This window comes from Bos grunniens, chromosome 6 (assembly GCF_055505025.1).
Source record: "Bos grunniens cultivar Pamir isolate PY7600 chromosome 6, Bosgru_T2T1.0, whole genome shotgun sequence".
NCBI lineage: Eukaryota > Metazoa > Chordata > Mammalia > Artiodactyla > Bovidae > Bos > Bos grunniens.
This window is the reverse complement of record NC_141170.1, coordinates 62,773,042-62,785,588: the sequence shown is the minus strand read 5'-3', so window position 1 is coordinate 62,785,588 and position 12,547 is coordinate 62,773,042. Positions and strand designations below refer to the sequence as shown.

The 12,547-nt window shown below is 35.5% G+C and overlaps 2 protein-coding genes across 14 annotated transcripts in view; one reads left to right on the top strand and one right to left on the bottom strand.

Annotated features, from left to right (window-relative positions):
- Nucleotides 1-12,547, bottom strand: part of ARAP2 (ArfGAP with RhoGAP domain, ankyrin repeat and PH domain 2) — a 585,721-nt gene that overhangs the window by 274,582 nt on the left and 298,592 nt on the right. The gene's annotated exons all lie outside the window — the stretch shown is intronic.
- The window catches only part of DTHD1 (death domain containing 1), a 118,103-nt gene that overhangs the window by 45,034 nt on the left and 60,522 nt on the right, over nt 1-12,547 (top strand). For all 3 annotated transcript variants that reach the window (XM_086406198.1, XM_086406199.1, XM_086406197.1), the window contains one exon: nt 6,452-6,696. In XM_086406198.1, coding sequence (XP_086262324.1) covers nt 6,452-6,696 — 245 coding nt within the window. The remainder of the gene's footprint in view (nt 1-6,451; nt 6,697-12,547) is intronic.

Sequence of the window (12,547 nt, the reverse complement as noted above, 5' to 3'; positions counted from 1 at the left end):
GGAAGTCCGGGCTACCAAGGAAGCCCTCTAAATTAATTACACGGAATATAATGATTCTTTTGATTGAGGATCTCGCTACATGGAGATTATTTCTACTTCTAAGAGAAAATTAGACATATTTCCCCTTTACACTGGCCTTTGGCATTCCTCTGGACACTGCTAGAATCTGCCGTCTTTCTCTGGGTTATACATGTTGATATAGCACTTAAGCTTTCTAGTGTATCACATCTGAGCCTCCAGTGCTCATAAAATTCATAAAATGCTGGGAAAGGGGCAGAGAGAATTGTACATAATGATGCCTTAGCACAATGCCTTAGCACTCATAACACTAAGTAATGCCCTAAAGAGGTTTGTGTGTGTCCAAGTTTCCCCAAATACTCTTTGGCCTAGAGAAGTAGTTTTCCCAGACACAAGTGTTAGAGTGTTAAAATGGCCATCCTTTTATTCATTTAACAAAGATTCCTTTCCTTTATTATACTGTATTTTACTGCAGAGAGACATAGAAGAAGCAAATAAGTAAATAAAATGTACAGCTTAATGAGATGGAAGCTTCCTTAAAGAAGAATAAAGCAGGGAAGGGACATAGAAAGTCTCAGAGAGAGTGGCAGATTTGTAATTTTAAATAGACTCATCTGAGAAGATCTTTTTGAGAAAGTACCATTTCAGCAGAGACTCAAAGATGAGAGAGCAAGCCACGATCCTATCCCAGGAGAGTCTGTCCCAGGCAGAGCAAGAAGGCTGAGATGGCTGGATGAGAGGGAGGGAGAGGAGACTTGGAGGAGATGAAATGGATACTGTTCCTGCCTTGAAGGGCATTTTAAGGACTTTTCCTTTTATTCTAAGTGAAATGGGGAGCCCTGAAGGATTTTCAACAAGGTTGTCACACAATCTGGGTCAGATTATATCTGTGTTGAAATTAGATGATGTAAGGCAAGTTAGCAGCAGGGAAATCAATGAATAAGCCATTGCAATGAACCAAACAAAGAATACTGGAGGTTTAGAGGCAAACATATTGGAAATCATGTCTGGCATTTTTGCCATAGACATCTTTGCTGTGAGCATTTTTACTGAATAACTTATTGACCATAACGCAATTTTGCCATAAAAGATACAGTGACAAAAAATAAAAAAGGGAAATTTAAAAGCGAATTTTAAAAGCTAGTGGAGGTGATGGAATTCCAACTGAGCTATTTCTAATCCTAAAAGACAATGCTGTTAAAGTGCTGCACATAATATATCAGAAAATTTGGAAAACTCGGCAGTAGCCACAGGACTGGAAAAGGTCAGTTTTCATTCCAATCCCAAAGAAGGGCAATGCCAAAAAATGTTCAAATGACCATACAATGGTCCTCATTTCACATGCTAACAAGGTAAATCTCAAAATCTTTTAAGCTAGACTTCAGTACTACGTGAACCAAGAACTTCCAGATGAACAAACTGGATTTAGAAAAGGCAGAAGAACCAGAGATCAAATTGCCAATATGTGTTGGATCATAGAAAAAGCAAGAAATTCCAGAAAAAAATATGCTTCATGGACTATGCTAAAGCCTTTGATTGTGTGGATCACAACAAATTGTGGAAGATTCTCAACCAGACCACCTTGCTTGCCTCCTGAGAAACCTGTATGCAGATCAAGAAGCAAAAGTTAGAACTGGACATGAAACAATGGACTGGTTCCAAATTGGGAAAGGAGTACATCAAGGCTGTATATTGTCACCCTGCTTATTTAACTTATATGCAGAGTACATCATGTGAAATGCTAGGCTGGATGAATCACAAGAAGGAATCAAGATTGCTGGGAGAAATATCAACAACCTCATACAAGCAGATGATACTACTCTAAAGGCAGAAAACAAAGAGGAACTAAAGAGCTTCTTGATGAAAGTGAAAGAGGAGAGTGAAAAAGCTGGCTTAAAACTCAACATTCAAAAAACAAAGATCATGGAATCCAGTCCCATCACTTCATGGCAAATAGAATAAAGTGGAGACAGTGACAGACTTTTTTTTCTTGGGCTCCAAAATCACTACAGATAGTGACTGCAGTCATGAAGTTAAAAGACACTTTCTCCTTGGAAGGAAAGCTATGACAAACCTAGTAAGCAAGTTAAAAAGCAGAGACATCAATTTGCTGACAAAAGTTCCGAAGTCAAAGCTATGGTTTTTCTACTACTCATGTATGGATGTGAGAGTTGGATCATAAAGAAGGCTGAGTGCCAAAAAATTGATGCTTCCAATCTGTGGCACTGGAGATGACTCTTGAAGTTCCCTTGTACAGCAAGGAGATCAAACCAGTTGATCCTAAGGAAATCAATTCTGAATATTCATTGGAAGGACTGATGCTAAAGCTGAAGATCACATGTGGCCACCTGATGTGAAGGGCCGACTCGTTGGAAAAGACCTTGATCCTGGGAAAGACTGAGGGCAGGAGAAGAGGGCGACAGAGGATGAGACGGTTGGATGGCATCATTGACACAATGGACTTGGGTTTGAGCAAATTCTGGGAGATAGTGAAGGACAGGGAAACCTGGCATGCTGCAGTCCATTGGGTTGCAAAGAGTCGGATGTGATTTAATGATTGAACAACAACAAAACCACCTAATGAATCATGAGAAATGAATAACAAAATTATAAAGACTTTATTGTGAAATATAAAATATTTAAATACAATTAAAATGTGTGTAGTTTCATGCCAATGCTGCACAGATAACTGATTTATTTTGTGACTTGTACCTAAGCACTTGTCTCTAAGTATTTGTTCATTTTTTTATATATATTTTTACTTGTTTATTTATTTAGCATTGTTTTTATTTTTTTATTCACTAAAATGTCATCCATCACTGAGAGAGGTATCAGTTTCCAAATACTGGGATGCATATTTGTAACTGAGCTTTGTGGAGCACTGCAAAAATACTGTCTGTGCTTGGTATATTGTCACATGTCCATTGATACATGTTCCAAAGTTCTATGGGAAAAGTGAAAGTGAAAGTCACTCAGTCACGTTTGACTCTTTGCCACTCCATGCATTATACAGTCCATGGAATTCTCTAGGCCAGAATACTGGAGTGGGTAGCCTTTCCCTTCTCCAGGGGATCTTCCCAACCCAGGCCTCCCACATTTCAGGCAGATTCTTTACCAGATAAGCCACAAGGGAATATGTGTTCAACTCTGGGTCTCTCAGGCCCATGGTCTCAGCCTCTTTCTACCCCAGTGTAGTGTTTCAAAGAAAAAAAAACCAAAAAACAAAAAAAACAATTCATGGGGTAAATCATTGTCATCTGTCATGATTTTTTGGTTGTATATGTCAAATGAACCTATTAACCAGGTATTTTATCTCTTACAGCAAAATTGTCTTGTGGCCTGATCACTAAATCTGTGATATTACACATGCTGTGCTGTACATAGTCACTCAGTCGTGTCCAACCCTTCATGACCCCTTAGACTGTAGCCCATCAAACCCTGGGACTGAACCCAGGTCTTCTGCATTGCAGGTGGATTCTTTACCATCTGAGCCACCAGGGAAGCCCAAGAATACTGGAGTGGGTAGCCTATCCCTTCTCCAGGGGAACTTCCTGACCCAGGAATTGAACCAGGCTCTCCTTCATTGCAGGTGGATACTTTACCAGCTGCTCTACTAGGGAAGCCCTATGGCCTGAGAGTTATATGGCAAAAAAGTTTATGGAAAAAGGCTCTGAGAAAGAGCCTGTAACTATTTGCTATAGCCTATTTGTCTATAGCATGCTTTAGTGAAAGCATACTTTCATGCTTACAGTGAAAGTACCTATAACTAGAAGAGATGTGTTAGGACAGAGAAATATCCCGAGCCAGTGGTTTTCATGAGAGTCTTCTGGTTCTCCGCGTCCCTAGCCTGTTACTTCCTCATCTTACCTTTATAAGCAAAAGCACATATTACTACCTTTGTACTTCCTATGTTTTCAGTGAAAAATACTCCAAAACCCAATATTGAGAAAATATATTGCTATAAGAAATATCTAGTAACACAAAATATAAATAAATCCTGTTCTTCTTTCTATGATAAATTTTTACTGTATAGTTACTACCTTCTATTCCTACTAGGAACTGTATACATAATATGCACAAAGAGAAAGGTTCTCAAAATGTCAACTCATGATTGCTTTTATAATTTTGGTATGTAATGAATGACTTTTGGTTTTACTTCTCTAAATATGACAGAGTGGGAGAAAAAAAATAAAACAGTGCAATTTTCTGTGCTACTCATCCTCTTTTGGTTCTGTTATTTTTTTAAAACTGTGACAAAGGGTCTTCCAAATATAGTGTAGTATATCTTAGTGACAGTGAAATTCCACCTTTAAAAAGCTACATAATGTTTTCTATATAGAACAATAAGGTAATGTTATTTATTAATAGTAAATGCTCAATAATTTTATCCTTATTTCATATGTAAATGTGATTCTTAGAGATTTACATTTTAGATCTTTAGTTTTTTTTAATTAACTGGCAATAAAAGGTTGATAAGTTCCTCAATCTTTATACAATATATGTATGTAAATTATTGCTTATGAGTAATTGTGTACCTGGCAGGGAGCACCATTCATGAGATGGAAAGAGAAATTTAGTAAATTATATTCTACTGGGACAAAAGTCGCAACATTTTTCTTGCTAGTACTCTAGAGGGATGGAAGTAGGAGTTTGTTAGGTTGCCCCCCCGTGATCCAGAAACTCTAATTTATTATTTTCAAGATGGCATTTCAGTTTCAGTGACTCCAAATAATTTTCCGCCCCCCTACCCCATTTTTTTTTTTTTTTTTAACCAGAGTGATTCTTTTAAGGCAAATCGGTCTAGTCATGCTTATCTTAGAATGTCTTAGGAATCTGTTTAGTTCAACGAACCAGGTTGCCCCTAAAACACAGACTTGTGCAAAGGAACATACTGCTATACCTTCCATAACCTGGAGTTATTCTAATTCTAGATTTAACTGTGCTTTAGAAAGCCACCAAAATGACCTCTAGCAGTCACAACAATGAGAAAAGTATTGATGTCATCTGCATCTCTCAAAGAACTCTTATGTCATTGGGAAGATTGGAAGTTTCCAGTCAGAGAGATAGCGAGGTAGATTAAGATAGAGATAGGTAGATAGAGAGAGAGAGATCTTGGAGTAGTCAACTTTCAGGCCTCTCAGAGCAGCAGGAAGTTGCTGCTGATATAAAAGCTTCATATTGACATTTTTTTAAGAAATTCCAGTGGGTTGTTTTTGTCATAAACACAAATTCAAAACAATGTAAGAATCCCATCTGTTTTTTCTCATTTGTTGTCTTGCTCTTGTTTACTGAGCTCTTATTATGTGCCACATCCTTTCCTAATCATTCTATCCACACATTATCTCATTTCATCCCCAGAACAATCCTAGGAGGTAAGTTTTATTTTTCTTGTTTTAAAGGTAAGGAAGTGAAGGTTCTAAGAAGTTCAGATGTGAAAGAACTGGATAAATATTGCCATGTAAATAAATACTAGAAGCTGAACTTGGATCTAGATCTTTATGTCAGAGACATAGTATAACTGTGACTTTATGGCTTACTTTTAAATTTGTGAAGGGTAATGCACACCTGCCTTAGGGAATGTGACCGTGTCTGTTTTACTATTCCAATGAGAAGGTGAAATAGCCTGATAGTCATGGTAAAACCCCTATGAGTGAAATGTTATGTTCACTAAAGTTCAATTATTTTCAGTGGATCGTTGAGAAGACTTTTACATATCCTTGTGTGGGGGGATTCACTAGGTTTTAATAGAAATTTCAGTAACTATTAAATCTAGAAACTATTACAGTTGAAAGTTCTAGAACAGCACTGTATTTCTGCCATGGTGAATATGTTTTATATATGTACTCTCCAATAAGGTAGCTACAGACAGATGTGGCTATTGAACATTTGAAATGTGGCTACAATGCCTAAGGAATTGAATTTTTAATCTTAGTTTCAACTTTAATTTTAAAAGCTACATGTTGCTACCATATAGGAGAATATATTTCTAGAATGTCCATGGTGAGGTCATGATAGTGTGCAATATGAAATGGATAGTTAAGTGAAAGGAAAAAATGTCATTGTTAAGAAGTGAAAACAATTTTCTAAGCAGACAAACAGCTAAATATTTCCAATGGTTTCTTGTAGTATAATGTAACAGAAAGTGAAAATCAGATCAATGATGATTTCCACAAATGCATAAAAAAAGAAAAGAACCAAGGATATGAGATCTAGAAGAAGCGGCCAGAGAGAACATAGTTCAAGTATAGATGAGAATTTTTTTAGCAATTTACACAATCTCAGTCTAGTGCTGCTTTGCTAGGTTATGTTTTGATAAGAAGTATTTACACACAACAGATAAATTTAAAAAATGAATGATTATTTGAATTTTTAAAAATTAAGTTAGATCTGTGGTATGTATTAACAGTAACAAATACATTTTGCTTTTATTTAGGCAATGGGAAGGATTATGGGAAAGACTACAAGCTTATTTTTCATTTACAAAGGAAACCTAGACTGGAACTCCAAATCAAAGAAGTGGATGAATTTGGAAACTATAGCTGCCCTCATTATAAGGGTGCCATTGTAGTTTATAAAGTACCTAAAGAAAAGATAGTCTGCAACTTGGATGAATCTCTTATATTTAATGAAAACAATTATCAGTTGCCAATTTGCAAATTAGCATTGAGATTACCAAAGGTGAGTAATTTTGCCTCCCTAATTACTATATTTTGTTAATTTCCTGTAATTCTCTACAAATTCAATATTGCAGATATATGGATACTTATGGTTAAAAGGAAAGCTAGGAATAATGGTGACAAGGAAAGAGTGACTAGCCCCAATTTAAGAGTAATAGAATACATATCAGGAAATAAAGTTCTTTCATATCATCATTATTCTAGGAACAATTCAAGTTGGTTTGATCCTGACAGGATGTTGTTAATGACTATTGAAAAATGTCATTCATTTCTATAACTGCATCTGATTAACTAGAAAAATCAATTATAAAAACATTGAAAATATTTGGAACACAACACTTTGAAAAATTGTGTGGTGAGCAGAAAAATTGTTTTGAAATACATTCAGGATAAACAAATCCTGCACATTTAAGACTTAATTACTCTTTCATTTCTGATTTTACTTGAGTTCTTTTTCTCTTGGTTAGTCTAGTTAAAGTTTTTTCAATTTTGTTTATCTTTTCAAAGAACTAACTCTTAGTTTCATTGATCTATTATACTGTCTTTTCAGACTCTATTTCATCTATTTCCACTCTGAAAAAAGGAAAAGTATTAATCACTCAGTTGTGTCCAACTCTGTGGGATCCCATGGACTGGAGCCTGCCAGGCTCTTCTGTCCATGGAATTCTCTAGGCAAGAGTACTGGAGTGGGTAACCATTCCATTCTCCAGGGGATTGTACCAACCCAAGAACTGAACCCAGGTCTCCTGCCTTGCAGGCAGATTATTTACTATCTGAGCCACCAGGGAAGCCCCTATCTCCATTCTAATCTTTATTATTTCATCTCTTCTGTTAACTTCAGGCATTTTTGCTCTTCTTTTTCTATTTTTTTTTAAGGTACAAAACTAAATTGTTTATTTGTGATTTTTCTTGTTTCTGAAGTAAGCCTGTTTTATTATCATGAACATTCTTCTTAGAACTGTTTTGGCATAGATTTTTGTGTTTACATTTCTGTTTTCATTTGCCTATGTATTTTGTGCTTGTGTCTTTGAATTTCTAGTTGGTTACTGGTTATTCAGTAGCATATTGTTCAATCTCCACAAATTTGGTGGTTTTCTGTTTTTTCTTATGGTTGATTTTTAATTTCATGACATTGTTGTTTGGAGAAGATGCTTGACAAGATTTTGGTTTCCTTAAATTTATGGAGACTTGTTTTGTGACCTAAGTGTGTGGAAATGGCCCATGTACACTTGAGAAAAATGTGTATTCTGCTGCTTTAGATGGAATATTTCTTTTTTCTTTCTCTGTATATGTATATCTAAGCTATTAGGTTCATTTGGTTTGATGTGTTGTTTAAAATTGATGTTTGATTATTATTTTTCTGTATGGATGATGTCAGAGCAGGCAATGGCACCCCACTCCAGTACTTTTGCCTGGAAAATCCCATGAACGGAGGAGCCTGGTGGGCTGCAGTCCATGGGGTCACTAGAGTCCGACACGACTGAGCGACTTCACTTTCACTTTTCACTTTCATGCACTGGAGAAGGAAATGGCAACCCACTCTAGTGTTCTTGCCTGGAGAATCCCAGGGACAGGGAAGCCTGGTGGGCTGCCATCTATGGGGTCGCACAGAGTCGGACACGACTGAAGTGACTTAGCAGCAGCAGCAGCAGCATGGATGATGTATCCATTGATGTAAGTGTAATATTAAAGCGGGACTTCCCTGGTAGTCCAGTGGCTAAGACTCCAAGCTCCCAAGTATTGCTGTCAGTTTCTCCCTTTAGGTCAGCCCTAATATTTGCTTTCTTTATTCTAGTGCTCCTCTACTGGGTGCATATATATTTATAAATGTAACATCTAAAGAATAAGTTATAATTGACACTGTAAAAATAAAAAATATCATAAGAAACTACTATAAACAATTATAGACCAGCAAACTAGGCAACCTACAAGAAGTGGATAAATTCCTAGAAACAAACTATCCTCTAAGACTTAGTCATGGATAAATATACTGAATAGAAGATACTTAATCATGAAGAAAATCTGAATAGATTGATTTCTTGTAAGGGTATTGAAATGGTGATAAAAAAATCTCTTAACAAACTATAGTCTAGGATCAGAAAGCATTAGGGGTGAATTCTCCCCAAAATTTAAAAAAATATTTAATACTATCCTTCAAATTCTTCCAAAATGTTGAAAAGGAGGGAATGTTCCTAAACTCATTTCATGAAATCAACATTACCCTGATACCAAAATCAAATAGGATACCACCAAAAAAGAGAAAAGTACAGGCTAGTATCCTTAATAAATGTAGATGTAAAAATCCTGATCAAAATATTAACACACTGAATCCAACAATAGACTCATACAGCAGGATCAAGTGGGATTTATCCCAGGAATGCAAGAATAGTTCAATATTTGAAAATCAATCAATGTGTTATACCACATTTCAAAGTAAATGATAAGAATCATATGATCATCTCAATAGAAGCAGAAAAAGAATTTATGAAAAAATATCAACAAAATAGGTATAGAGAAAAGGTACCTCAACATAATAAATGCAATACATGACAAATCGACAGCAAACACACTAAATGGTGAAAAACTGAAAGTATTTACACTAAGATCAGGAATAAGACTTTTACCTAAGAAGATATGCAGATGGTTGATACGCATATGAAAAGATGTTCAAGATCACTAGTTATTAGGGAAATGAGATTCAACACTGCAAAGAGATATACCTCAAATTTCTCGTATAGAATGATTATTGTCAAAAAGACAAGAAATAACAAATGTTAAAGAGGATGTGGAAAAAAGGGAACATTTGTACACTTTGGGGATGGTGGGAATGTAAATTGATGGAAATCTAAATTGGTCCAGCCACTGTGAAAATCAGCATAAAGATACTTCAAAAATTAAGAAAAAGCTACTATATGATTCAGCTATTCCACTTCTGGGTATTTATTCAAAGTATACAAAAATATTAATTTGAAAAGATATATGTACCCTATCCTCATTTCAGTATTATTTACAATAGCTAAGATATGGATACAACCTAACTGTCCATCAATAGATGAATGGAAAAGGAAGATCTGGTATATATATACAATGGAATACTACTCAGGGATTAAAAGAATGAAATATTCCATGTGTAATGACATGGCCTGACTTTATGGTACTTAGTTATATTATTGACTAAGCAATATAAGTTAGACAAAAGAAAGACAAATACCATATGATTTTACTCATATGTGGAGTCTAAAAAACAACAACGAAAAATGATTAAACCAAAACAAAAATAAATTCATAGATACAGATAACAGATTGTTGATTACCAGTCAGAGGGGAGGGGGTTTTGGGAATGAGCAAATGGTTGAAGAATGTCAATTGTATGGTGATGATTGATAACTAGAGTTTTGGTTTTGTGCACTTTGCAGCATATACAAACCTCAAATGGTAATACACACCTGAATCATAAATAATGTAACATAGCAATTTTACTTCAATTAAAAAAAGAGTTAATTAATTTTGTCTAAAATTCTTCTTTGTATTGGGAAAGTAGGGCTGAATTGTTCCCCTCAACTTGTGAAGCAAAAAGTCAATGATGTTATTGCTATACATACTATTTCTTTTAGTGATCCAGGACTTGTACTTAACTATATTCTAATGAGAAGTGAAAAATGTTTCATTCCAGAGGAAGAACAAATTTTTTATCCTTTAAAGAAAGTTGAGTAGTTTTCCTACTTTTATGGTTTTTATATTTTTACTTGTGTTATGAATAGCAGAAACATGTTTTCTATGGGACAAGATTTTGTATTTACTTTAAATATATTACTAAAGTAAGTAATTTTATAAATATTAATTGAAATTCTGAAATAGAAAATGTGCTAAGTTAGGCATTATGATAAATACTGAGTTATATAGGATAATACAAGCCTTAAAACTGCATTGTCCGGAATGGTAGCTACTATCTACATCTTTCCATGGAACACTTGAAATATGGCTAGTTCAAACTGCTGCTGCTGCTGCCAAGTCACTTCAGTTGTGTCCGACTCTGTGCGACCCCATGGACCGCAGCCTACCAGGCTTCTCTGTCCATGGGATTCTCCAGGCAAGAACACTGGAGTGGGTTGCCATTTCCTTCTCCAAACTGAGATGTACCATAAATGTCAAATACACACTGGACTTCAAAGACCTAGTACAAAAATAGAAAATATTTCATTAATTTATTTATAATGATTTCATTGTAAATAATAACCTTTTGGATATGGAGTTAAAAATGTATTACTTTTTTTTTTAATTTAATTTTATTTTTAAACTTTACAATATTGTATTAGTTTTGCCAAATATCGAAATGAATCCGCCAAAGGTATATCCGCGTTCCCCATCCTGAACCCTCCTCCCTCCTCCCTCCCCTACCCTCCCTCTGGGTCGTCCCAGTGCACCAGCCCCAAGCATCCAGTACCGTGCATCGAACCTGGACTGGCGACTCATTTCATACATGATATTATACATGTTTCAATGCTATTCTCCCAAATCTCCCCACCCTCTCTCCCACAGAGTCCATAAGACTGATCTATACATCGGTGTCTCTTTTGCTGTCTCGTACACAGGGTTATTGTTATCATCTTTCTAAATTCCATATATATGCGTTAGTATACTGTATTGGTGTTTTTCTTTCTGGCTTACTTCACTCTGTATAATAGGTTCCAGTTTCATCCATCTCATTAGAACTGATTCAAATGTATTCTTTTTAATGGCTGAGTAATACTCCATTGTGTATATGTACCACTGCTTTCTTATCCATTCATCTGCTGATGGGCATCTAGGTTGCTTCCATGTCCTGGCTATTATAAACAGTGCTGCGATGAACATTGGGGTACACGTGTCTCTTTCCCTTCTGGTTTCCTCAGTGTGTATGCCCAGCAGTGGGATTGCTGGATCATAAGGCAGTTCTATTTCCAGTTTTTTAAGGAATCTCCGCACTGTTCTCCATAGTGGCTGTACTAGATTGCATTCCCACCAACAGTGTAAGAGAGTTCCCTTTTCTCCACACCCTCTCCAGCATTTATTGCTTGTAGACTTTTGGATCACAGCCATTCTGACTGGCGTGAAATGGTACCTCATAGTGGTTTTGATTTGCATTTCTCTGATAATGAGTGATGTTGAGCATCTTTTCATGTGTTTGTTAGCCATCTGTATGTCTTCTTTGTAGAAATGTCTATTTAGTTCTTTGGCCCATTTTTTGATTGGGTCATTTATTTTTCTGGAGTTGAGCTGTAGGAGTTGCTTGTATATTTTTGAGATTAGTTGTTTGTCGGTTGCTTCATTTGCTATTATTTTCTCCCATTCTGAAGGCTGTCTTTTCACCTTGCTAATAGTTTCCTTTGTTGAGCAGAAGCTTTTAAGTTTAATTAGGTCCCATTTGTTTATTTTTGCTTTTATTTCCAATATTCTGGGAGGTGGGTCATAGAGGATCCTGCTGTGATGTATGTCGGAGAGTGTTTTGCCTATGTTCTCCTCTAGGAGTTTTATAGTTTCTGGTCTTACGTTGAGATCTTTAATCCATTTTGAGTTTATTTTTGTGTAAGGTGTTAGAAAGTGTTCTAGTTTCAGTTTTAGTAATACATTTTTATTATTAAAAAGAATAAAAATGTATTACTAAAACTCATCTCACCTGATTAAAAAAAATTTAACTAGAATATTTTAAAGTATATTTTTATAGGATATCATTGCTCTAAATTATTTACAATCTAGCAGAGTAGCAAAACATGAACAAAATTACCTTGTAAGATTGTGAATAATTAGATTAATGGTATAAACAGTGTACCAATAGTTATTCAGAGGAGGGAAATTGTTTTTCTGAAAGTTAA